General features: G+C 38.9%; 2 protein-coding genes across 3 annotated transcripts; one reads left to right on the top strand and one right to left on the bottom strand.

Annotated features, from left to right (window-relative positions):
• The first annotated feature begins 5 nt into the window (after positions 1–5).
• Positions 6–6996, top strand: LOC117298985 (phosphotriesterase-related protein-like). Its single transcript, XM_033782385.1, has 8 exons — positions 6–490; positions 2542–2600; positions 3091–3250; positions 3788–3972; positions 4485–4640; positions 5279–5443; positions 6019–6236; positions 6853–6996. Exons 1-8 carry the CDS (start codon positions 369–371, stop codon positions 6985–6987), a joined length of 1200 nt encoding a protein of 399 aa, XP_033638276.1. The 5' UTR covers positions 6–368; the 3' UTR covers positions 6988–6996.
• Positions 6997–12366: 5370 nt separating this feature from the next.
• On the bottom strand, positions 12367–17281 carry LOC117299013 (beta carbonic anhydrase 1-like). Of its 2 annotated transcripts, none has more exons than XM_033782429.1 (5): positions 17230–17281; positions 16001–16137; positions 15430–15660; positions 14433–14678; positions 12367–13825 (listed from the first exon to the last, which is right to left on the bottom strand). In XM_033782429.1, the coding sequence occupies exons 2-5, from the start codon at positions 16097–16099 to the stop codon at positions 13553–13555; spliced, it is 849 nt and encodes a 282-aa protein (XP_033638320.1). In that variant the 5' UTR covers positions 16100–16137; positions 17230–17281; the 3' UTR covers positions 12367–13552. The 2 variants fall into 2 exon arrangements, with proteins under 2 accessions (XP_033638320.1, XP_033638319.1); XM_033782428.1 differs by having other exon boundaries at positions 16001–16140; positions 17230–17273.
• Positions 17282–19065: the final 1784 nt, after the last annotated feature.

Genomic DNA, 19065 nt, shown 5'->3' with positions numbered 1-19065 from the left:
TTGAGATTCACCAAGTGAGAAGACTGTTCTTTGACAATTACCAATAGTGTCCAGTGTCTTTAAAATAAAAACAAACTAAGGACTATCCAGTCCACACCAAATTCAGTTTAGTTCGTTCCAATCTCTGTTAATTCTGTTATAGCACGGATACATTTCTAAAAATAATAATAAAAGAGTTTGATACAATGCAAATGTTTTGTTTTGTGTTTGTGGATTTTGTATACGAAAATCGACCTATTATAGACCCTACATTTTTAGTATCCTCTGTGGAGAAACAAAACTTTTTATCGTTGTGGCCTTATCAAGGCTTATAATGTTTTGTTATTCATGCGCTTCTATCGATTGGTATACCATGGTACACTACCTTTATGCATACATATAATGACAAAACCAGCACTGCGCCAGTTCGACTCGTTGGGACCCCTGGAACTTTCCCAGTTAGTGGATCGACAGTTTACTCTATATCAAGTGTTCTCAAAACAACAGAAAGGTAGGTCATTAACACTATACTTTAAAGCCCATGTAACCACAGTCTTTATACCATGTGATATAACTAAATTTTAACTAGGGATAAGGTGTGGCAAAACTTATTTTCTAAACGAAGGGTATGGATAAAGGGTTTAGGAATACTTATGAAAATAGCATGCAGTTCATTGGAGAGATACTGCTTAGAAGTGTTTATGCCTCTGAAGAAGGTCCGTCTTAGATCGAAAATACCAATATCTAACTAGATAGTTAAAATGTCGCTATGTTCTTGCTCAGTTCTTTGTCCTACTTTTCCTCGCTGCTGTGCTCGAATTTTTCACATTGTGTGCGTGCCCAAAATGAGACTGATTCATTTTAAAGGATGGTTTTGTTTTACTGTCTCCATGCCGAGTAGGTTAAAATAAGTTGTGTACAAATAAGTGGAAATGTACAATGATAGCTTTTGTTTGCTTGTAAAAATTACTTCAACTGTTAAAATGTCGCTATAAGTACTTGCTCAGTTCTTTGTCGCTGCTGTGCTCGAATTTTTCACACTGTGTGCGTGCCCAAAATATACAAATATACAAATATTGTACTTATATGGTGCCCAAAAGCATGGTTGCCCCGAAGAGAATGTGTGGTTAGTTTTCCAATTTTGTGGTATTCCTGTGTAATAACATAGACGGTGTATTTTTACTGTACAACAATTATTGCAAAGTATCAGCAGATTATATTGAAAGTGCACGTTCAAGTGCACGTTGAAGTGCAACAATAGTCTCTGCACTTGACTATCCTAGGCAGATAGCAAACGACACCTTTTGCCCCTTCGGTTAAAGGTCTATCGAACTCAAATCGGAATTCCCGAACACGTTGAAAACACTACAGGGCCCCATGGGGTGCACAAAAGCAGTTTTCATGATTTGCCTGAGCTGTAACAGTTATGCTATTGTGCCTGCCAAGTGGCGCGTTTCCCATTCTAGATGATAGACCTTCCATAAGCGAAATTTAAAAGTAGCAAGGTTACCAAAAAGCAGTGCACTGACACACTGTTCAATAATATAGTGGTGTGCTTAGCAAGCATATATGCAACTAATTATGATTAGTAAAGGCTTGAACCACACTGTAGTCCAAAGGTCATTTCCTCTACGGTAATACAAAGTAATTTGTATAAAAGTAAACACGGGGATGTACCGAAGACAACAGTAGGATTTGACTTTATTGCTAATAACTATAGGGGAGGGGGGGGGGGGGGGGTCAGGGGTCATCGAACTTCAGGCCTCTTTAAAAGTTCCTTAAAGGCAGTGGACACTATTGGTAATTACTCAAAATATTTGTTAGCATTATCCTTACTTGATTACGAGTAATGGGGAGAGGTTGATGGTATAAAACATTGTGGAAAATAGCCCCCTCTGAAGTGGAGTAGTTTTCGAGAAAGAAGTAATTTCCCACGAATTTGATTTCGAGACCTCAGATTTAGAAATTGAGGTCTCGAAGTCAAGCATCTAAACGCACACAACTTTGTGTGTCAAGGGTGTTTTTTCTTTCATTATTATCTCGCAACTTCGCCGACCGATTGAGCTCAAATTTTCACAGGTTTGTTATTTTGTCCATATGTTGAGATATACACCAAGTGAGGAGACCGGTCTTTGACAATTGCCAATAGTGTCCAGGGTCTTTAAAACATCCAAATGAACGGCTCGGTTTATAGCAACCCCATAAAGCCCGGTTCATACTTCCTGCGAAAGCAAAATGCGATACAAAATGTTGACGTTATACCAAACGTTTTCACGAATTTGTGACGTCCAAAGTCGTCTCGCATTCGCATTTGCTGGAAATTATGAACTGGGCTTGAGTCACAGTAATGAGAAACATCTTCTCCCACGTGAGGCAGTGCCCTATATCGGTTCCCGCAGAGTGGTTGAGATTGGTGTAATTTCAACACAAGGTTAAATTTGATTCTCTCTGGTGCATGTTATTATATGTGTGACAATACCCATAGTGTTAAATTTAACACCCCAGTTCTTACAGTTACAGTGCATATTTTGTTACAACTCCTTTTTTTATTTTATTATGCAGAGTCGTTGCCGATTTTCTTAACAACATGGCGAGTAACCTGAGCGGGAAAATCCAGACGGGTATTTTACTTTCATCAGTATACAGTAGTTGTATACTTTTTCTTTTTTTCCTCTTTTTTTTTGGCACTTGTTGAGAGAAACAATTGTTAAGGACGTACACTATAAACACCTGCGTTCATGTTTAGTCGTCTAAAATATTAAAGCACATGTAAAACTGACGTAACTGTTTTCTATTTGCCACTCTATATAATAATGATGATGACCCAGTGGAAATGTTCTGCTGAATTGTATGAGCATTGACTATCCTATCCTACCATTACATGGTCGACACGAAATGTCTAGTTTTTGTTGTTCTTCTCCTTACACCACTCTCTAAACCTTACTTTCTGTTAGTTCTGGGTGTCATTGATCCATCTGAGCTGGGGTTGACCATGGCTCATGAACATCTCAACATTGACTACAAGGCCTACCATTACACGGTCACCACACAATATCTAGTTTTTGTTTTTCTTCTTCTTACACCACTATCTAAACCTTACTTTATTGTTAGTTCTGGGTGTCATTGATCCATCCGAGCTGGGGTTGACCATGACTCATGAACATCTCAACATTGACTACGAATCCTGTTTCAGACAACCACCAGAAAAATACAAGGACTACGTCAATCTCCCACTCACTATAGAGCATCTGTGGTGGATACATCACTACCCGTATGTATTAAACAAAGAAAAAACAATAAAAAAAAAACCTTTGAGAAAGACTCCACTAGAACCGAACATCAGGTCATTATCTATGAATGTTGGCATTTATACCATAGGTCATATTGTTTTGTAGGCAGTTTGCAACAGCAAATTTGACTTGGTATGTTTTTAACAATTTGGGTTCGACAGAAGACTAAAGTGGAGCGGGAATTGAACCAACGACCTCTTTATGTCTTCTTGAATACGTGACCATACAATCCGCCAAAAAAAACATGGCTCTCGTAAAGTAAAAAGTATGAGGCTCATTTTGTTTTTATTACTCGTTACTTGTTCGTCTTTGGAAGATTTGCAGGTATTGCAACTTGGGAGTTTGAATGGTGTCCTTTAAACAAAATATTTTTGCAAAGTCCGTTTGGATGATGTCTTCGTCTTTATTATCACATGAAGGATTGTTTTCCAATTTTCTTTTTATTTAATAAAACCGATAATGCCTTGTTCAAATTTATAATCTTTTTGCATTTCTTGTTTTTTTATGGCCCTTCCCAGGTATTCCTCAAAAGCCAACCTCGAGCTAAAGACGGTGCAGAATGACGTCAAAGATGAGCTTAAGTTTTACCATGCGCACGGAGGCAGGTCCATCGTGGATGCAACGAACATAGGGATTGGACGGAATTTGACTGAACTTGTGGAACTGTCCAATGCCAGCGGGGTTAACATAATAGCTGGAGGAGGTACACGGTCCTGGGGAGCCCAACAGTTCTAATAAAAAAAATAATAATAACAATATTATACTTATAAGGTGACTACACCTCCCAAAAGGACACCTTTGTTAATTGTCAAAGACCAGTATTCTTACTTGGTGTATCCCAACATGGGCATAAAAGAACAAAATAAATCTGTGAAAATTTGGACTCAATTGGCCAGCGAATTTGCAAGAGAATAATGAAGAACCCCCCCCCCCCAAAAAAAAAAAAAAACCACCCTTGTTGCATAAAATGTGTGCGATTTCAGGTGCCCAATATAAGGCCTCATGCCTGAAGTCTTTTAACATTTGAGTGAGAAATTACCATTTACTCAAAAACTATATTATTAAAGGGAGCCGTTTCTCACAGTGTTTTATACTATCAACAGCTCTCCATTGCTCAGTATTTTTTTCTGCTAATAATTATTTTGAGTAATAACCAATGTCCAGTGCCTTAAGGGTCATTTACTTTTATGTTGACCTTCGACCTTTTTCATCCAGGGTACTACTTGGGGTCAACTCATCCGCCGGAAATGAGCACCATGACCCAGGAAGAGCTTGTGAATGGAATGGTGCATGAGGTCACAGAGGGTTCAGATGGCACAAAGTACAAGTGTGGACTCATCGGAGAAATTGGCTGCTCAAATGAAATCACTGGTAAGATTCGAAAACAGTGTTTTTGTTTCCTTTATTTGTCAAATTCTGTTCTGTTTAGAACCATTCTTCCTATGATGATTTCATAAAATCACAGAAATCGGGTGGAACAACATGTAAGAACAAAGAACAAAAACGATAGAGACCTCCTTAGACCCCTTACATTCGCAGCCATCTTTGATGAAACGTGCACACGTGAAAGGCTACCATTGGCTATGAGTCATGCGAGTCATGCGAGAATCACGTGCAAAGATGGCGGTCATTGACGTCTTATTATGCGCAACCCATTGGTGGTTATGACATACCTTTGTTCGAAAGTGATTGTCACGTGTTGTAATTCTCGCGTTTTCTTTTGTTGATTTGTTAACTTAAATTGTACATTCACATTTTATGGGTAAAATGTTACTTCCCCAAAAATATTATTTACGTTTTTCATAAACTGAAGTATCAACAGAATAGCGCACACGTGTACCTTATGGTTGGACCTACTTGGTCTTAGCAGTTTGATTACGCCAGTGTATTGAAAAACATCTTGAACCCAACACACTCATATGCGAGTGACAAGTAATTTTACCCCAGTTATTTACTTAGTTGAATACGTTCTGTTATAGAAATAATATTTTATGTAATTTTTTCTTCAGTTAATGAGAAAAAGGTTTTACAAGCAACTGGTGAGGCCCAGGCTCAACTAGGCTGCGCAGTGCTGATACACCCAGGAAGAAAACCCACGTGTCCCGAAGAGTGTCTACGTGTGCTCCAAGAAGGTGGAGGGGAGGCTAGCAGGACCGTTATGTCCCATATTGATCGTAAGTTATACCCGTATTGATCATATACACATCTAGTCTTACGACAAGACGTAAGTCATAAGACTTTTAAGTCTCTTCATTCAATTATTTTGAATGACCAATGTACACGAAGGTATCATGGGGACTAAATTACCAGTAAAAAATAAAGGCTAAATAAATACAATATTAGCGGTCATTGTTATAGTTACTCTGAGGGATTATGTATGAAATAAAAATATAAAAAAACAAACGAATCTAGCTAGCAAGCTAATAATTGTTACTGTAGTTTTAAAACTTTTGTTATACCAGCACCATAGATATAGTTTCAATGTTTTCCTTTTTGATCTTTGAAAAAAATGCTTCTTTATCAGTTTGGTGGAATGTTTTCTTTTTTTCTGTTTTTCATGTCCCTAAAGGTTGGGTTTTTTTGTGACCAAGTCTTTCATCAGTTGAGAGTATTTTCTTCGTTCTATTTACAATATCATTGTTATAGGTTGTCTTTTTAACCGCGTACACTTGATGTTCTTTCATGTGTTTATAAAACAGAGGAATTTCTTCTTCTTTCTATTTATACAATTTCCTTTTTATTTTTATAGGTTGCCTCTTTAACCGAGATCAAGTCTTGGAATTTGCCGAAATGGGAGGCTACATCGAGTTCGATTTCTTCGGCACCGAGAATTCCTACTACCAGTACGATGCATTAATGGAATTACCAAGTGATATCCAACGTATTCACCTAATCAAGACTCTAGTGGACGAGGGATTTGGGGACAAGGTTGTGATCTCACACGACATACACAGGAAAATGCAACTGGTACGTAGCATGTGTATCACCTAAGGGTGCGTTCGATTAGCTTCCCCGGGTCGACCCCGGTGTGTGGCGTTTTCTTTTTCCAGGAAGAACGTGTGCAGTTAATGACCCACGTTCTTCCTGGAAAAATAAAACTGCCACACACCGGGGTCGAACCAGGGAAGCTAAACGAACGCACCCAACGATTGGTTAGACTGTACATAATCAGACACATGTATAAAGACATCGTTACTTTGTTCAAAAAGGGAAGGAACCCCCCTTTCAACAACAACATCGACAGCAAGAACATCATCATCAACAGCAATGATAACGCCAATAATAACGACAACGACAAACACCCTTGCTGCACAAATTAATCAGTGTACTTTAAGACGCCTAAACAGGCTTCAGGCCTGAAGTTCTATATTGAGTAAGACATTACCTCTTTTTCAAAACCTGCGTCACTTCAGAGAGAGCCGTGTATCACAATTTGTTATACTATCAGCTCTCCATTGCTCATTAGCAAGTTAGTTTGTTTATGCAAACAATTATTTTGAGTAATTACCAATAGTGTCCAGGGCCTTTAACCTAAATCCCAAAAGAAAAAAATGATACACAATTTGTTTACATTTGTTGACAGATGAAATACGGAGGTCACGGTTACTCCCACATTGTCATGAACGTGCTACCCAGGATGCTGGTATGCGGTATATCACAAGAAAGCATCGACAAGATCACGGTGGGGAACCCACGAACCTGGCTTACATTCAAGTAACACACCATGAACGTGCTACCACGGATGCTGGCATGCATGCGGTATATCATAAGAAAGTATTGACAAGATCACGGTGGGGAACCCACGAACCTGGCTTACATTCAAGTAACACACCATGAACGTGCTACCCAGGATGCTGGTATGCATGCGGTATATCATAAGAAAGTATTGACAAGATCACGGTGGGGAACCCACGAACATGGCTTACAGTCAAGTAACACACCATGCACGTGCTCCCAGGATGCTGGTATAAGGTATATCACAATAAAGCATTGACAAGATCATTCAAGTAACACATCATTTATGGAAATAACAGTGTGAGGACCAGGTTGGTAGCTGGATGGACAGCCACAAAGTGGTATTTTACTTCAAGGAATGTTACAGAATTGGTTAGAAACAAAAATAGTGAATATCACAGATTTACATAAAACTTACACGGTCTAATGATGATGATAGTTGAAAACATCCCTTGAAATATTTCTGTCTGAAATGTCATAATTGATGAGAAATAAACAATCTAACTTCGCGTTTGGAGTTTATCGCTGCAATGCAAAATTTGTAATCGGTTTTTCACTATTCTCTCGTGACCCAGATGGCCGATCGATCTCAAACTTCTACAGGTTTGTCAGTTTATGTATATGGTGAATTACATAAAGTGCATACACTGCCAGCAACTGTTTTGTCAGCAAAAAACAATTCTGTAATGTTCCTTTAAGGACACAGTAAAGACACATTGTTGTGCCCAGTCAAGCAAAGACAAGATCACGATGGGGTACCCACGAACCGAGAGTTTAAACAGCATTATAATTGCTGCTAAGCAAATTGTCAGGAGGATTCCAGTCACATTATTGTTTATGAAATTGTATCAGCTTAGCTAACTATTCTGGTGAGCATGAACAGCTGTACTAAGCTATTTGATGTGATTTATGAGCAGCTCAATTTTGCATTTGTTGGTAACTCATTAAGTATGTAAAATAAAAAATGAAATCAATAAAACAGAATGAAAATTTCGTAATTATTAATTATTTGTAAAACTTGTTGAGTCTTTGGAATTTGTGTTACTTTAAACTCATGTATTACTTGATGCCTAAACTGTTACTTTCCTCACAGTAGGGATATACATGTACCTTATGAAGAAACAGACTCGACCACAATTTCTAGAGCTCTCTTCAGGAGTGTCGCCGTTGGTTGCACTGCTGCCAGATTCTCCATCCGATAAGATTAACCCGATGAAGATGCACGTAGTTGAAGCCATGTTGCATAAAAAGGGCATCTATGTAAAGCTCATGTCACTGCATCGCCGATGATGCAACTAGCATATAGGGCCAACCCACTTAATGGACTTGGCCCTTAGAGGGTGCACCCCACTAAAACAGAGCGTCGAGCTAATTTTTTTTCAGGCCCTCAAAATATTGACAGAATGATTTGAATACCCACAAAAAGGGTTTCAGTGTACAAATTTTGCCCAACTGTGACCAGGAGTTGTTGACTTCCTACTTGATGTTATTTGAATGACATTGGCCCTAAAAATAAAATATGTCATTATTTGCTGAGATGAGAGGTGTAGCGACATTTTTCAAGATTGATGCTCGGACAATTGGAAATCTACACTGATGGTGGGGTTGTTTCGAACTGGAAGAGGGGGGGGGGGGGGGGTGTAACCCGCCGGGCTCAGGGACTCACCATATTATTTTGTTTGTAAAAGTCTTGAATACTTTTAGCATTTTGCACTGTATGCCATAGGAGCTTATTGAGTGGGAGGGGTGAACCCGTATCTACGGCAAATGGGGCTATAGGGCAAACCACAGTATTAACGAGTGAACACAGCGCCTGTATGACAGTGACAGGCTGGTTTTGGGTTAAAATCTCCAGCATTTCCCCTTACCTTTGCTTTTAATTCACCACACTCATCATCTTGTTCTTGGTGCAATCGAGTTCGAGACGTTTTGCGTTCTAGCAGGCGTAATTCCTGCCCATCTGTGGCCTGGTCGGCCATGGTTGGTACACAGTCTGTGACCCGTTGGTCTATGCACGGGGTCCTTGCTCTATGGTCTAGCAAGGATGAAGGAAATTCCTCCGTGTGGTGTGATGCAGCCCTGAACCCTACCCCTTACCAGCCCCTTTGAGGTGTGTGGAGGACACAATGCCACGACACGGTTTGGATAAATCTGTCTGTATGCCCCGAAAACCAACAGTAGTGCCCATCAAACAGTAAGTACCTCATCAAAGGCACCATGCGTGAATTCAGGCGCATCATTGATTATGGAATTTGTGCAGGGGTATGCGGGTGTATGAATAAATTTACTCTTTCGGAACCACTGGTGCAGGGCAGTGTATAAAATTGCGAACGCATACGGCTTATGAACTGCTAACAAAAGTAGGCTAGACATTTGATAGCAGCTAGCACCTTGTGTAAACACAGCGCGTTGGCGTGCAGTGCTTCGCTTTCATGAAAAGTGGAAGGTTATATTATTTGGTAAAGTGCACAAAATAACCAACCTGTGAAAATTTGAGCTCAAGATTGGTCGTCGACGCGAGATAATAATGAAAGAAAAACCACCCTTGTCACACGAAGTTGTGTGGATTTAACTGGTTGTTTTAGAGACCTCAAATTCTAAATCCGAGGTCTCGAAATCAAATTTTTGTGGAAAATTACTTCTTTCTCGAAAACTATGGCACTTCAGAGGGAGCCGTTTCTCACAATAATTTTGAGTAATTACCAAAAATATTAGTGTGACAGTATGTGCCGGGTGTTGCATGCAATTATGTCCTCTATGCAATACTATACGGAGGACATTATTGCATATGCAATATTGTCTGCCGGACACATTTGCATATGCAATCGTGTCCGCCCGGACGCTGCTGCATAATGCAATTATGTCCGCCCGGACACATTTGCATATGCAGTTGTGTCGCCCCTCGTTCGTGTTTTTTTTTAAAAGCTTAGTGCATGTCATGAATGACATGGGAAATGTTCGGCCGTTGGGTATTCGCTGCAATCATAAAATACGGGAATATTCATGCTGCATACGTAGGTTCAGTGCATGCACGATCGCTACGCACGCACATACATGTACAGTCATGTACATGTCCACCGGACGGTTCTTGCATAGCCCCGGACACGATTGCATATGCATAAGTGTCCGGAACGGACAGTATTGCATGGCGGACACAATCGCATCTGACACCGGTTTAGCAGGAGATGTTTTCGCCCCCCCCCCCAATGTGGATAACCGTGTACAAACTTCTTCCGACACCGCCCTTTTTAATAATCCCCCTACAGCCCAATAAGGGAGACAGAATCCATGCAGGACAAATTTCCCAAGGGCAACGGCACACACCATTTAAAACCGACCCAAACTTAATTCATTTATGCGTATAACAAAAAGCATTTCATGTACACAAACTTTTTAAAAAAAAATAAAAAAATTGCAAATTCGCTGCACAGCTATATCTTTGCATGTACATGTAGAACACTTTTTATTTTGAAATATTCGGACAACTATTTCACTACCACATTGATAAAAATAGCTACATTTACATTACCCTGTTAATAAATATTGAAATGTCTACTAATAATATTCAAATTTCAATATTGCATTTCTTTCGACCTATATAATAATACACACTCGGACAAGCCCATGAATTTCCCACTTAGCACCTAATATTATGTGGGATTGTTCACATGCTGAAAGAAAAAAACATAGGTAGTACTGTCAATATCTGTCAAAAAAACATTCAGGTAACAAACATAGAGATTTAAAGGCACTGGACACTTTTGGTAATAGTCAAAGACCAGTATTCTCACTTGGTGTAACCCCAACATAGTTTGCACAAAATAACAAACTACTGAACATTTGGGCTCAATGGGTCATCGAATTTGCCTGGAAATAATGAAAGAAAAACACCCTTGTTGCACAATAATTTTTTTGTGCTTTCAGTTGCTAAATAGATTCAGGTCTTTTTTACATTATTTGAGTGAGAAATTACCCCTTTCTCAAAAACTACATTACTTCAGATTTTGCAGTTTTGTAACAATGTGTCATACTATCAACAACTCTCCATTGCTCGTTTCCAATTATTTTGAATAATTACCAACAATGTCCGTGCCTTTAATCAGAAAACAGAAACAAACACTCTAAAGTGTGAATAAACTCCAGTCATTATTAACCTTCTTTCATCAACTCATTGTCCAAACAAACATTGACCCATTAATTGTTGTCCTTTGTAATAACAATAGTTGACCTACTGCCACTTGTGTTACAACTCCTTAGTTTAGATGTCTCTACACGGGGGCCAATTTCATAGAGCTGCTTAAGCAAAAAATTTGCTTAAGCACGAAAAAAGCTCGCTTATATTACACATGTTACTGGCCAAAATGTCATGCCATATACATTGCTTATGACTGGTATTTAGCTGTTGCTTACTTAGCATAACAATTGAGTGGAGTCTTGGCCGATAATCTGATTTTACTAAGCAATGATTTTTTTGCTTGAGCAAAATTTTGTGCTTAAGCAGCTCTATGAAATTGAGCCCTGGTTTGTAGGTGCTACAGTGTTCAACTTATTGTCCCCCCTCTAAAGAACTTCCTTGTGAATGTGGGTCCCATTGTTCATTAACCAACTACACACGCAGTCTATACAGTTACAAGCTCAATATACATATGTTTTAGGTCCAGTATGCATTTACATTTTAAAGTCAGTGGACACTATTGGTAATTGTCAAAGACTAGACTTCACAGTTGGTGTATCTCAACATATGCATAAAATAACAAACCTGTGAAAGTTTGAGCTCAATCGGTCATCGAACTTGCGAGATAATAATGAAAGAAAAAATACCCTTGTCACACGAAGTTGTGTGCGTTTACAGAGTTGATTTCGAGACCTCAAGTTCTCTCAAAATCAAATTCGTGGAAAATTACTTCTTTCTCGAAAACTATGGAACTTCAGAGGGAGCCATTTCTCACAATGTTTTATACCATCAACCTCTCCCCATTACTCGTCACCAAGTAAGGTTTTATGCTAATAGGATATATGTACTTTTTCATAACAAAAAACACAATGTCCACAGATTTACATTAAACTTGCACAGTTTGAAGAGTATGATAGTAGAAAGCTTCCCTTGAAATTTTACTTACTGAGGTGCTGTAGTTTTTGAGAAATGAGTAACAGTAATAATTTTCGTCTCAGTTTTCGCATGTAAAAACGTATTAACCAGTTATGCCATGGTTTTGGTATAATATCATAACTGGTTAAAGGGATTTTACATGCTAAAATAATTTTGGTCTCATGAGACCAAAATTATTTTGTGACTTGTTTTACTCATTTCTCAAAAACTACACAACCTCAGTTAGTAATATTTGAAGGGAAGCTTTCCACTATCATTATCTTCAAACCCTGTAAGTTTAATGTAAATCTGTGGACATTTTGAAAAAGTACCCGAATCCTTTAAGGTACACAGTTGGGGTTCAATTTAGGTATGGACTACATTTTTATGTATACGACTGTGATTATATTTGGACCGAGTTTCATATCACACAAGGTTGCAACTATTAGGTCTGGGCTTCAATTATACATTTAGTTAGGTAGTCCATCATATTATATTGCAGACTAGCACCAACCACGGTGGAAGATTTTGAGTGTTCACAGAGTAGGAGGGTTAACTATCTGTATAGATCAATTCATCACATGATTTTGCAGACTAGCACAGTGCATCTATCACTCAAAACCACAGATGATGATATAGAATGATCAAACAGTGGAAGGGTTAACTATCTGTATAAATGTAGATCGATTCAACACATGATATTGCAGACTGGCACAGTGTATGCGACACTCAAAACAGTGGATGCTATAAATCGATCACAGAGTGGGAGGGTTAACTATCCGTATAGATCAATTCATCACATGATTTTGCAGACTAGCACAGTGCATGCGACACTAAAAACAGTGGATGCTATAAAACGATCACAGAGTGGGAGGGTTAACTATCCGTATAGATCAATTCATCACATGATTTTGCAGACTAGCACAGTGCATCTATCACTCAAAACCACAGATGATGATATAGAATGATCAAACAGGGGGATGGTTAACTATCTGTATAGATGTAGATAAATTCATGACATGATTTTGCAGACTAGCACAGTGCATCTATCACTCAAAACCACAGTGGATGATGGCTGACTATTTACCGTGTATCCATTCATCATATTATGATACTGTAAACTGGCATAATGCATCTATCTCTCAAAACCATGGGTGATATTCTAGGGTGATATCCAATGATCAAACAGTGGGAGGGTTAACTATCTGTATATATCAATTCATCACATGATATTGCAGACTGTCAGAGTGCGTGTATCACTAAAAACAGTGGATGATAAAGGGGGATCACAAAGTGGGAGGGCTAACAATCTCTATAGATCACATTACATTGCAGGATAGCACAGTGCATGTATCACTTAAAACTACAGTGGACGATATAGAACGATCACAGCATAAGGGTTGACCACCTGTGCAGATCCATTTCAGACAGTAGGAAGGTGTGGAAGAATCCCTTGGGCTTATTCTATCGCAGTCCCAACAGATTCTGGTTTCTTAAAACCTAAATCACCCTGCTCCTCCTCTGGACGAACTGTTCTCTTACACGACGCGATGATCTCCTCGATCGTGTCTGCGCAGATTTCGATGAAGCCCTTGCGCTGTCGACTGAACCAGTAGATCTTGTCCTCGCTGACGTCATACCACATTCCGTGAACCGAGAGTTGCCCGCTATCGACACGTTTACTAATGGAACGATAGGATGACAGATGCTCCAGCTGCTGCAGGACGTTGACCTGTAGAGGGTGTATCCAACATGGGTCAAAATGAAAGAGTTATAGGGAAAATTTTAGTCGAATTTGCGATTATTGATTGCTTAGTCGAGTTGTCACAGTTTTCAACTTCTCGGTTAATCGTGCTGCGACAACTACTGCAAAAATAGCCGCCACTTCCTGCTTGGAGAACCAAACAATCCTTTAATTTTAAAAGTAGTATTTGACACTTTGCATAATCTGGCACAGACTGTCATAGCACACTGAATGCATCGTTTAGGTGTCAACCAGCAATTGTTTTAACCCACACCACTCAAGACAAGATGTACACATGGTGCTACCGCAAACATCTCCTCACTAATCAATGTGTTTTTTTATATCTGTAGAGCTTTAACATTATAAACTTTGAAATCTTGCCTCCATGCCCCCTGGTCATTGCCTTGTTGCCCTTGAAATGCTACAGTAGAAATTTACAATTTCTTCATAGGGTGTTCTTCTCCAAGAAGAAAATGCCTTGGTGCCCTGGCCTTTTCAAAAACGAAGCATACAGGGCTGCTACAGCAGGTCATCAAGTAATATTTTAAGGGAAGCTTTAAACCATTTAAGTTTAATGTAAATCTGTTAAACCTACCTGCGATAATTTGTCCAATAATGCCATCTCGTTTTTGGGGTCAATGAAGACCTCTTGTGGCGTTGATCCGATGTTAAACTTAAACGCGGCACCCTTGCTGGTTCTATTGCTGGTGTCTTGCACTTTGTTGAGGCTGGCTTCCACGCCGTGGGTCCGACACCAGCCATGAATGATCTCACTGACTCGTTTGAGGGGCGCTGACGTTTCCTCTTCTTCTGTGTAGTGTTTGTAAGCTGCATACAGCGCCTTTAATAATAACAAAAATAGTGGCTTCTTATATATCGCTCACACCCTTCACTCAGTGACGCTCGAGACGCTTCAACATTCAGTATTTTCCTGCAAAGTTTATGGTTGGACTAAGTTTGGAATATGAGACTTACTCCTTTTACATAGTGCAATGTTGTTTACAAGCTGCTGTGGCGCAATATGCTGCCTATCAAACCAGGAACACTGGGGCAAACCCCTTCTCTTTTCAATAGATTGCGTTTTTAAATCACAGGGCTGATTAATGAAAAACATTGTGGTCCAAAATCTGTTGGTACAACTGACACTGGTTCCACAGACTGCCAAAAAGTACCATACCATCTAAGGTAGCATTGGGTGCATGGTTTTCTTCTGTTTGTACAGTTGGTATGACGTGGAAAACTTGTGGCTTATGTACTGTGGACTTAGTCTCCACAAGTTTCCTGAAGAATTTTGTTGGCCAGTCTGGCATGAAGTTGACTGACAGTAAGAGGGTTAGTTTCAATGTGGAAGTTTACTGAATTATTACAGCGTTCAGACATTTTGTTTGGGTTGAAAGGTTGGGCATACATTTTTTTAAATTGTCGTAAGTATACACAGCTCTTCAATCCTTGTAAACTGTGATGAAAAAAAAAAAATTGAAGTTGAATTGATTTGTTTAGAAAAATACTACATTTCGACCACAGAAATCTCTTCTGAGCTGATTTTGAAACAGTTTCATCAAATTATTCCCAAAATTGTTTGATCTACTAACCTGGCAGTCCGAGTGCCCACATATAACAACGTGTTCAACCTTTGAACGATTGCATGTAATTTCAAGAGCTACGACCTCGCAACTCAGTTGCGTCGGTTCTCCCTCACTGTAGTTGGCTCGAGGAAGCACGTTACCGGCGTTTCGCAGGATGAACATGTCACCTGGGCTCGTCTGGCAGAAATGCGTCGGCAGAATGCGAGAGTCGATGCAGGAAACAAAGAGTATAGGCGGCTGAAATATAAAATAAACAAACAAATGGTTTGCTGGTCTACAAAATGTCAGCTAATCAGAAATATTTGCCCAAGTTGTTCGACTGGGGAAATGAAGGCATTTGAAAGGAAGAATAATCTGAGTAACTGGACTACTCAATCATGACAATCCGAGAAGCCTACACATAGGCCATAACGTTTCTCAACATTTTATTGAAGGGAATTGTATCTCAAAATGTCAGTTTTTTAGGTCACTTTTTTTCTAGAGTAATTACAAAAGGTATAGGCTCCAATATAACCATTTAAAAGACTACAAAACCTACAAAACGTTCTGGAAAATAATACTGGCCTGGCTTGCATACCTTTACGGGTAGCTTTTCCGCTTTGTTGGCCCATCGTACCAAGAAGTTACCCTGGGCGTTAGCTTTGTACTTCAAGATGCCTCGAAGGATTTTCTCCATCACAGAATCAACAATGAGTAACCGTCACTTGTTTGCGTCTGCTTTGATCAAAAGAAGAAAAGAGAAAACAAATATTTAATTTATTCAGGTTTAGCAATGTGGTTCTCTTCACCTCAAATCCCACCAAATCTTAAAAAGTAATTACATTCACAATATAATCTAGGCCTAAAAAAAAAAAAAAAAAATGAACTAGACGACGCTCTCCTGACCTCCTTGTCAAGTTCCACAGCGGAAGTTTTAGGAGGATATAAACGATGTGACCCATGTTTACATTCAAAACGCCCTCTGTTGAAAAAAACACTGTATACGTCATAATCCGTCGGGCAAAAAAACAAGTTGTCATGGTAAGATTGCAAACACTTTCTAGCTGGCTGCCAAAACACAAAGGTTTTGCCCGGCGGTATGCGTGTGAATTAGGTTATGGTTTTCATGTGACGTCAGAGGTCACATCGTTTATATACACCACCAAGTGCCAAGAGGGAAGTACGATTCAAGTAGTAGGCCCCCAGTGGGAATATAAAATTGGGAAACTTCCAGTATCCTACCACCACCAGCAGTAGGCCTATCACTACCTTTTCCCTCAATCATTAAAAAAAAAAAGGAAAAGTTTCCGTATGGCGCCACCACTTTTTCATTCGAAATAAAATAATATAGTATCTAATTCTAACTTACCTGATTGATAATTATATCCCTTTTTGTAAAAATGAGTGAAAAAGTGGTGGCGCCATACGGAAAGTTATCCAAAAAAAAAAAAAATAGGTAAATTAAAATAGTAAATAAGATACTCTTTACAACAACTATTTAGTATTTTATTTCATAACGAATGCAAAAGTAGGGGTAAGATGCGGAAACATTTCCCCATGAACACACTTCATGCAACTTTCTAAGCCATCACATGAACAGTTTTAATGTCCCATCCGCTTGTTTATACTTATGTTACGTGGGTTACGTGTCGAAATGGCGTCTGCAACTTTTCCGTCTTCAGTTACACATTTAACATGTACAATATATCAAATCATACACATAAAAGGTTTAACAGTAACTTTAACCAGCTTAGATGGTTAATTAATCGCAAAAGGAGGAAAACATCATCTAAAACGAAGAGAAAAATACGACAAACGAGAGCTTACCAGCAACTTTTCACGTTTTACGCACCGGTATGGCTTCCCTTTTCTAGATTAGCAACTACTTGAGTGACAACAATTTTGAAGGCACCAGACTATTTTTTAGAGTGTCAACCTCTCTCCCGGATGGTAAAAAAAGGTGCTATCTCACAACAAGTGGTTGAGATAGATCTTGACTATAGGCCAGCACTCTTGAAGACAATGTTGTTTTTCCAAGTGTTCATAGCTCAGGCTGGTGCTACATGTTTTCTGGTTAACCAGTTTTTTTTTCTAAGACTGTTAATAGTTCCAGAGGCCAAAAGAAACTCGTACATTTGGGGGGAGGGGAGGGGACGGGGGGGGGGGGGGGGGGGGGGCGCCCTCCGGGTGCGTGATTTTAGGGGGCGCTGTTCAACATGGGCACAGTTTCACCATCATGAGCTGCTTCGGCACACCAGCCAAAATGCCATGTCACATGTATACTTTGTAAATGGTATCATGTTTATTTCTGCTAAGCTGAGATTTGTTGGTAAGCCACATTTTCTGTCATTAAAGACATTGGACAATATTGGTAAATTGTCTAAGACCAGTGTCTCACTTGGTGTATCTCAACATGCATAAAATATTAACAAACTTGTGCAAATTTGAGCTCAATTGGTCGTCGAAGTTTCGAGATAAAATGAAAGAAAAAAATACCCTTGTCACACGAAGTTTTGTGCTTTCAGATGCTTGATTTCGAGACGTCAAATTCTAAAACTGAGGTCTCGAAATCAAATACGTGGACAATTACTTTTATCTCGAAAACTACGTTACTTCAGAGGGAGCCGTTTCTCACAATGTTTTATACTATCATTGATCAACCTCGCCCCATCACCTGTTAACATGTTTAACTATCTTGAGTAAATACCAATAGTGTCCACTGCCTCTTTAAAGCAGCTTTTTATGACTTGAGGATTACCCACATTATCTAATGAAGATTGTAGGGGTGGGCGCGGGGGGGGGGGGGGTAAGAGCCATAGAATTAAGTTCCCTTCGGAAAGATACTCGAGTGACAGATAATATAACAACCAAAATAAACAATACAATATTAACAAACAGTGTAGTTACATATTGTATCTCGTGATTTATTTAGTTATCTATATTGCAATTGGTGATGATGAATTTCATTATTGTGCATAGAAACACGTACATTTCAGGAGGTATGTTTTAATAGTGCACTGATTGAATCTGTATTAGATAAACATCAATTATGTGCGTACAAAAATAATATAATATTATAATATATTCATAATATACATGTACATTTACTTATCTTACAGTACTGTTCTATCTCTCAAATTGTTTTATATAAATTTTGTTCTGAGTGATAAACTTATTAAGTAATAAATATTTTGTAAACATTAACAGTGATTGGTATCATAATAATCGTTACTTATTGCACTTATACTATTCAATTGCACTATTCTTATAATCCCTCTCCAAAATTGCACTTGGAGACTGTATTTCAACAACCTTTAATGTGTATTTTTCATTTTATTTTTATATTTTGACAATACAATAACTTGTGGAATTTAGTGTTGGGCGCTATGTGGAGTTTAAACCCCAATTACAGATGGTGTAAAACAATACAAAATAAACCAATACTTGGTGTAGAGATAACCCATGACGGGTGTAGGAGGATTAGAGGAGCGGGGGGGGGGGGGGGTCAAACTCAAACCCGTCGCTCACATCACACAGGCTGCACGGGGAAACACAAACAGTTTTTTTTTAAAGTTTGTTTTAAGAACAAATAAAAGTAAATAAACTTCCTGTACATTATATTCCTATTATAGTTTTAAGATCGTGTAGTGCTCGCAAAAACAA

Source organism: Asterias rubens, chromosome 13 (genome assembly GCF_902459465.1).
Source record: "Asterias rubens chromosome 13, eAstRub1.3, whole genome shotgun sequence".
NCBI classification, from domain to species: Eukaryota; Metazoa; Echinodermata; class Asteroidea; order Forcipulatida; family Asteriidae; genus Asterias; species Asterias rubens.
This window is presented reverse-complemented; position numbering and strand designations above follow the sequence as displayed.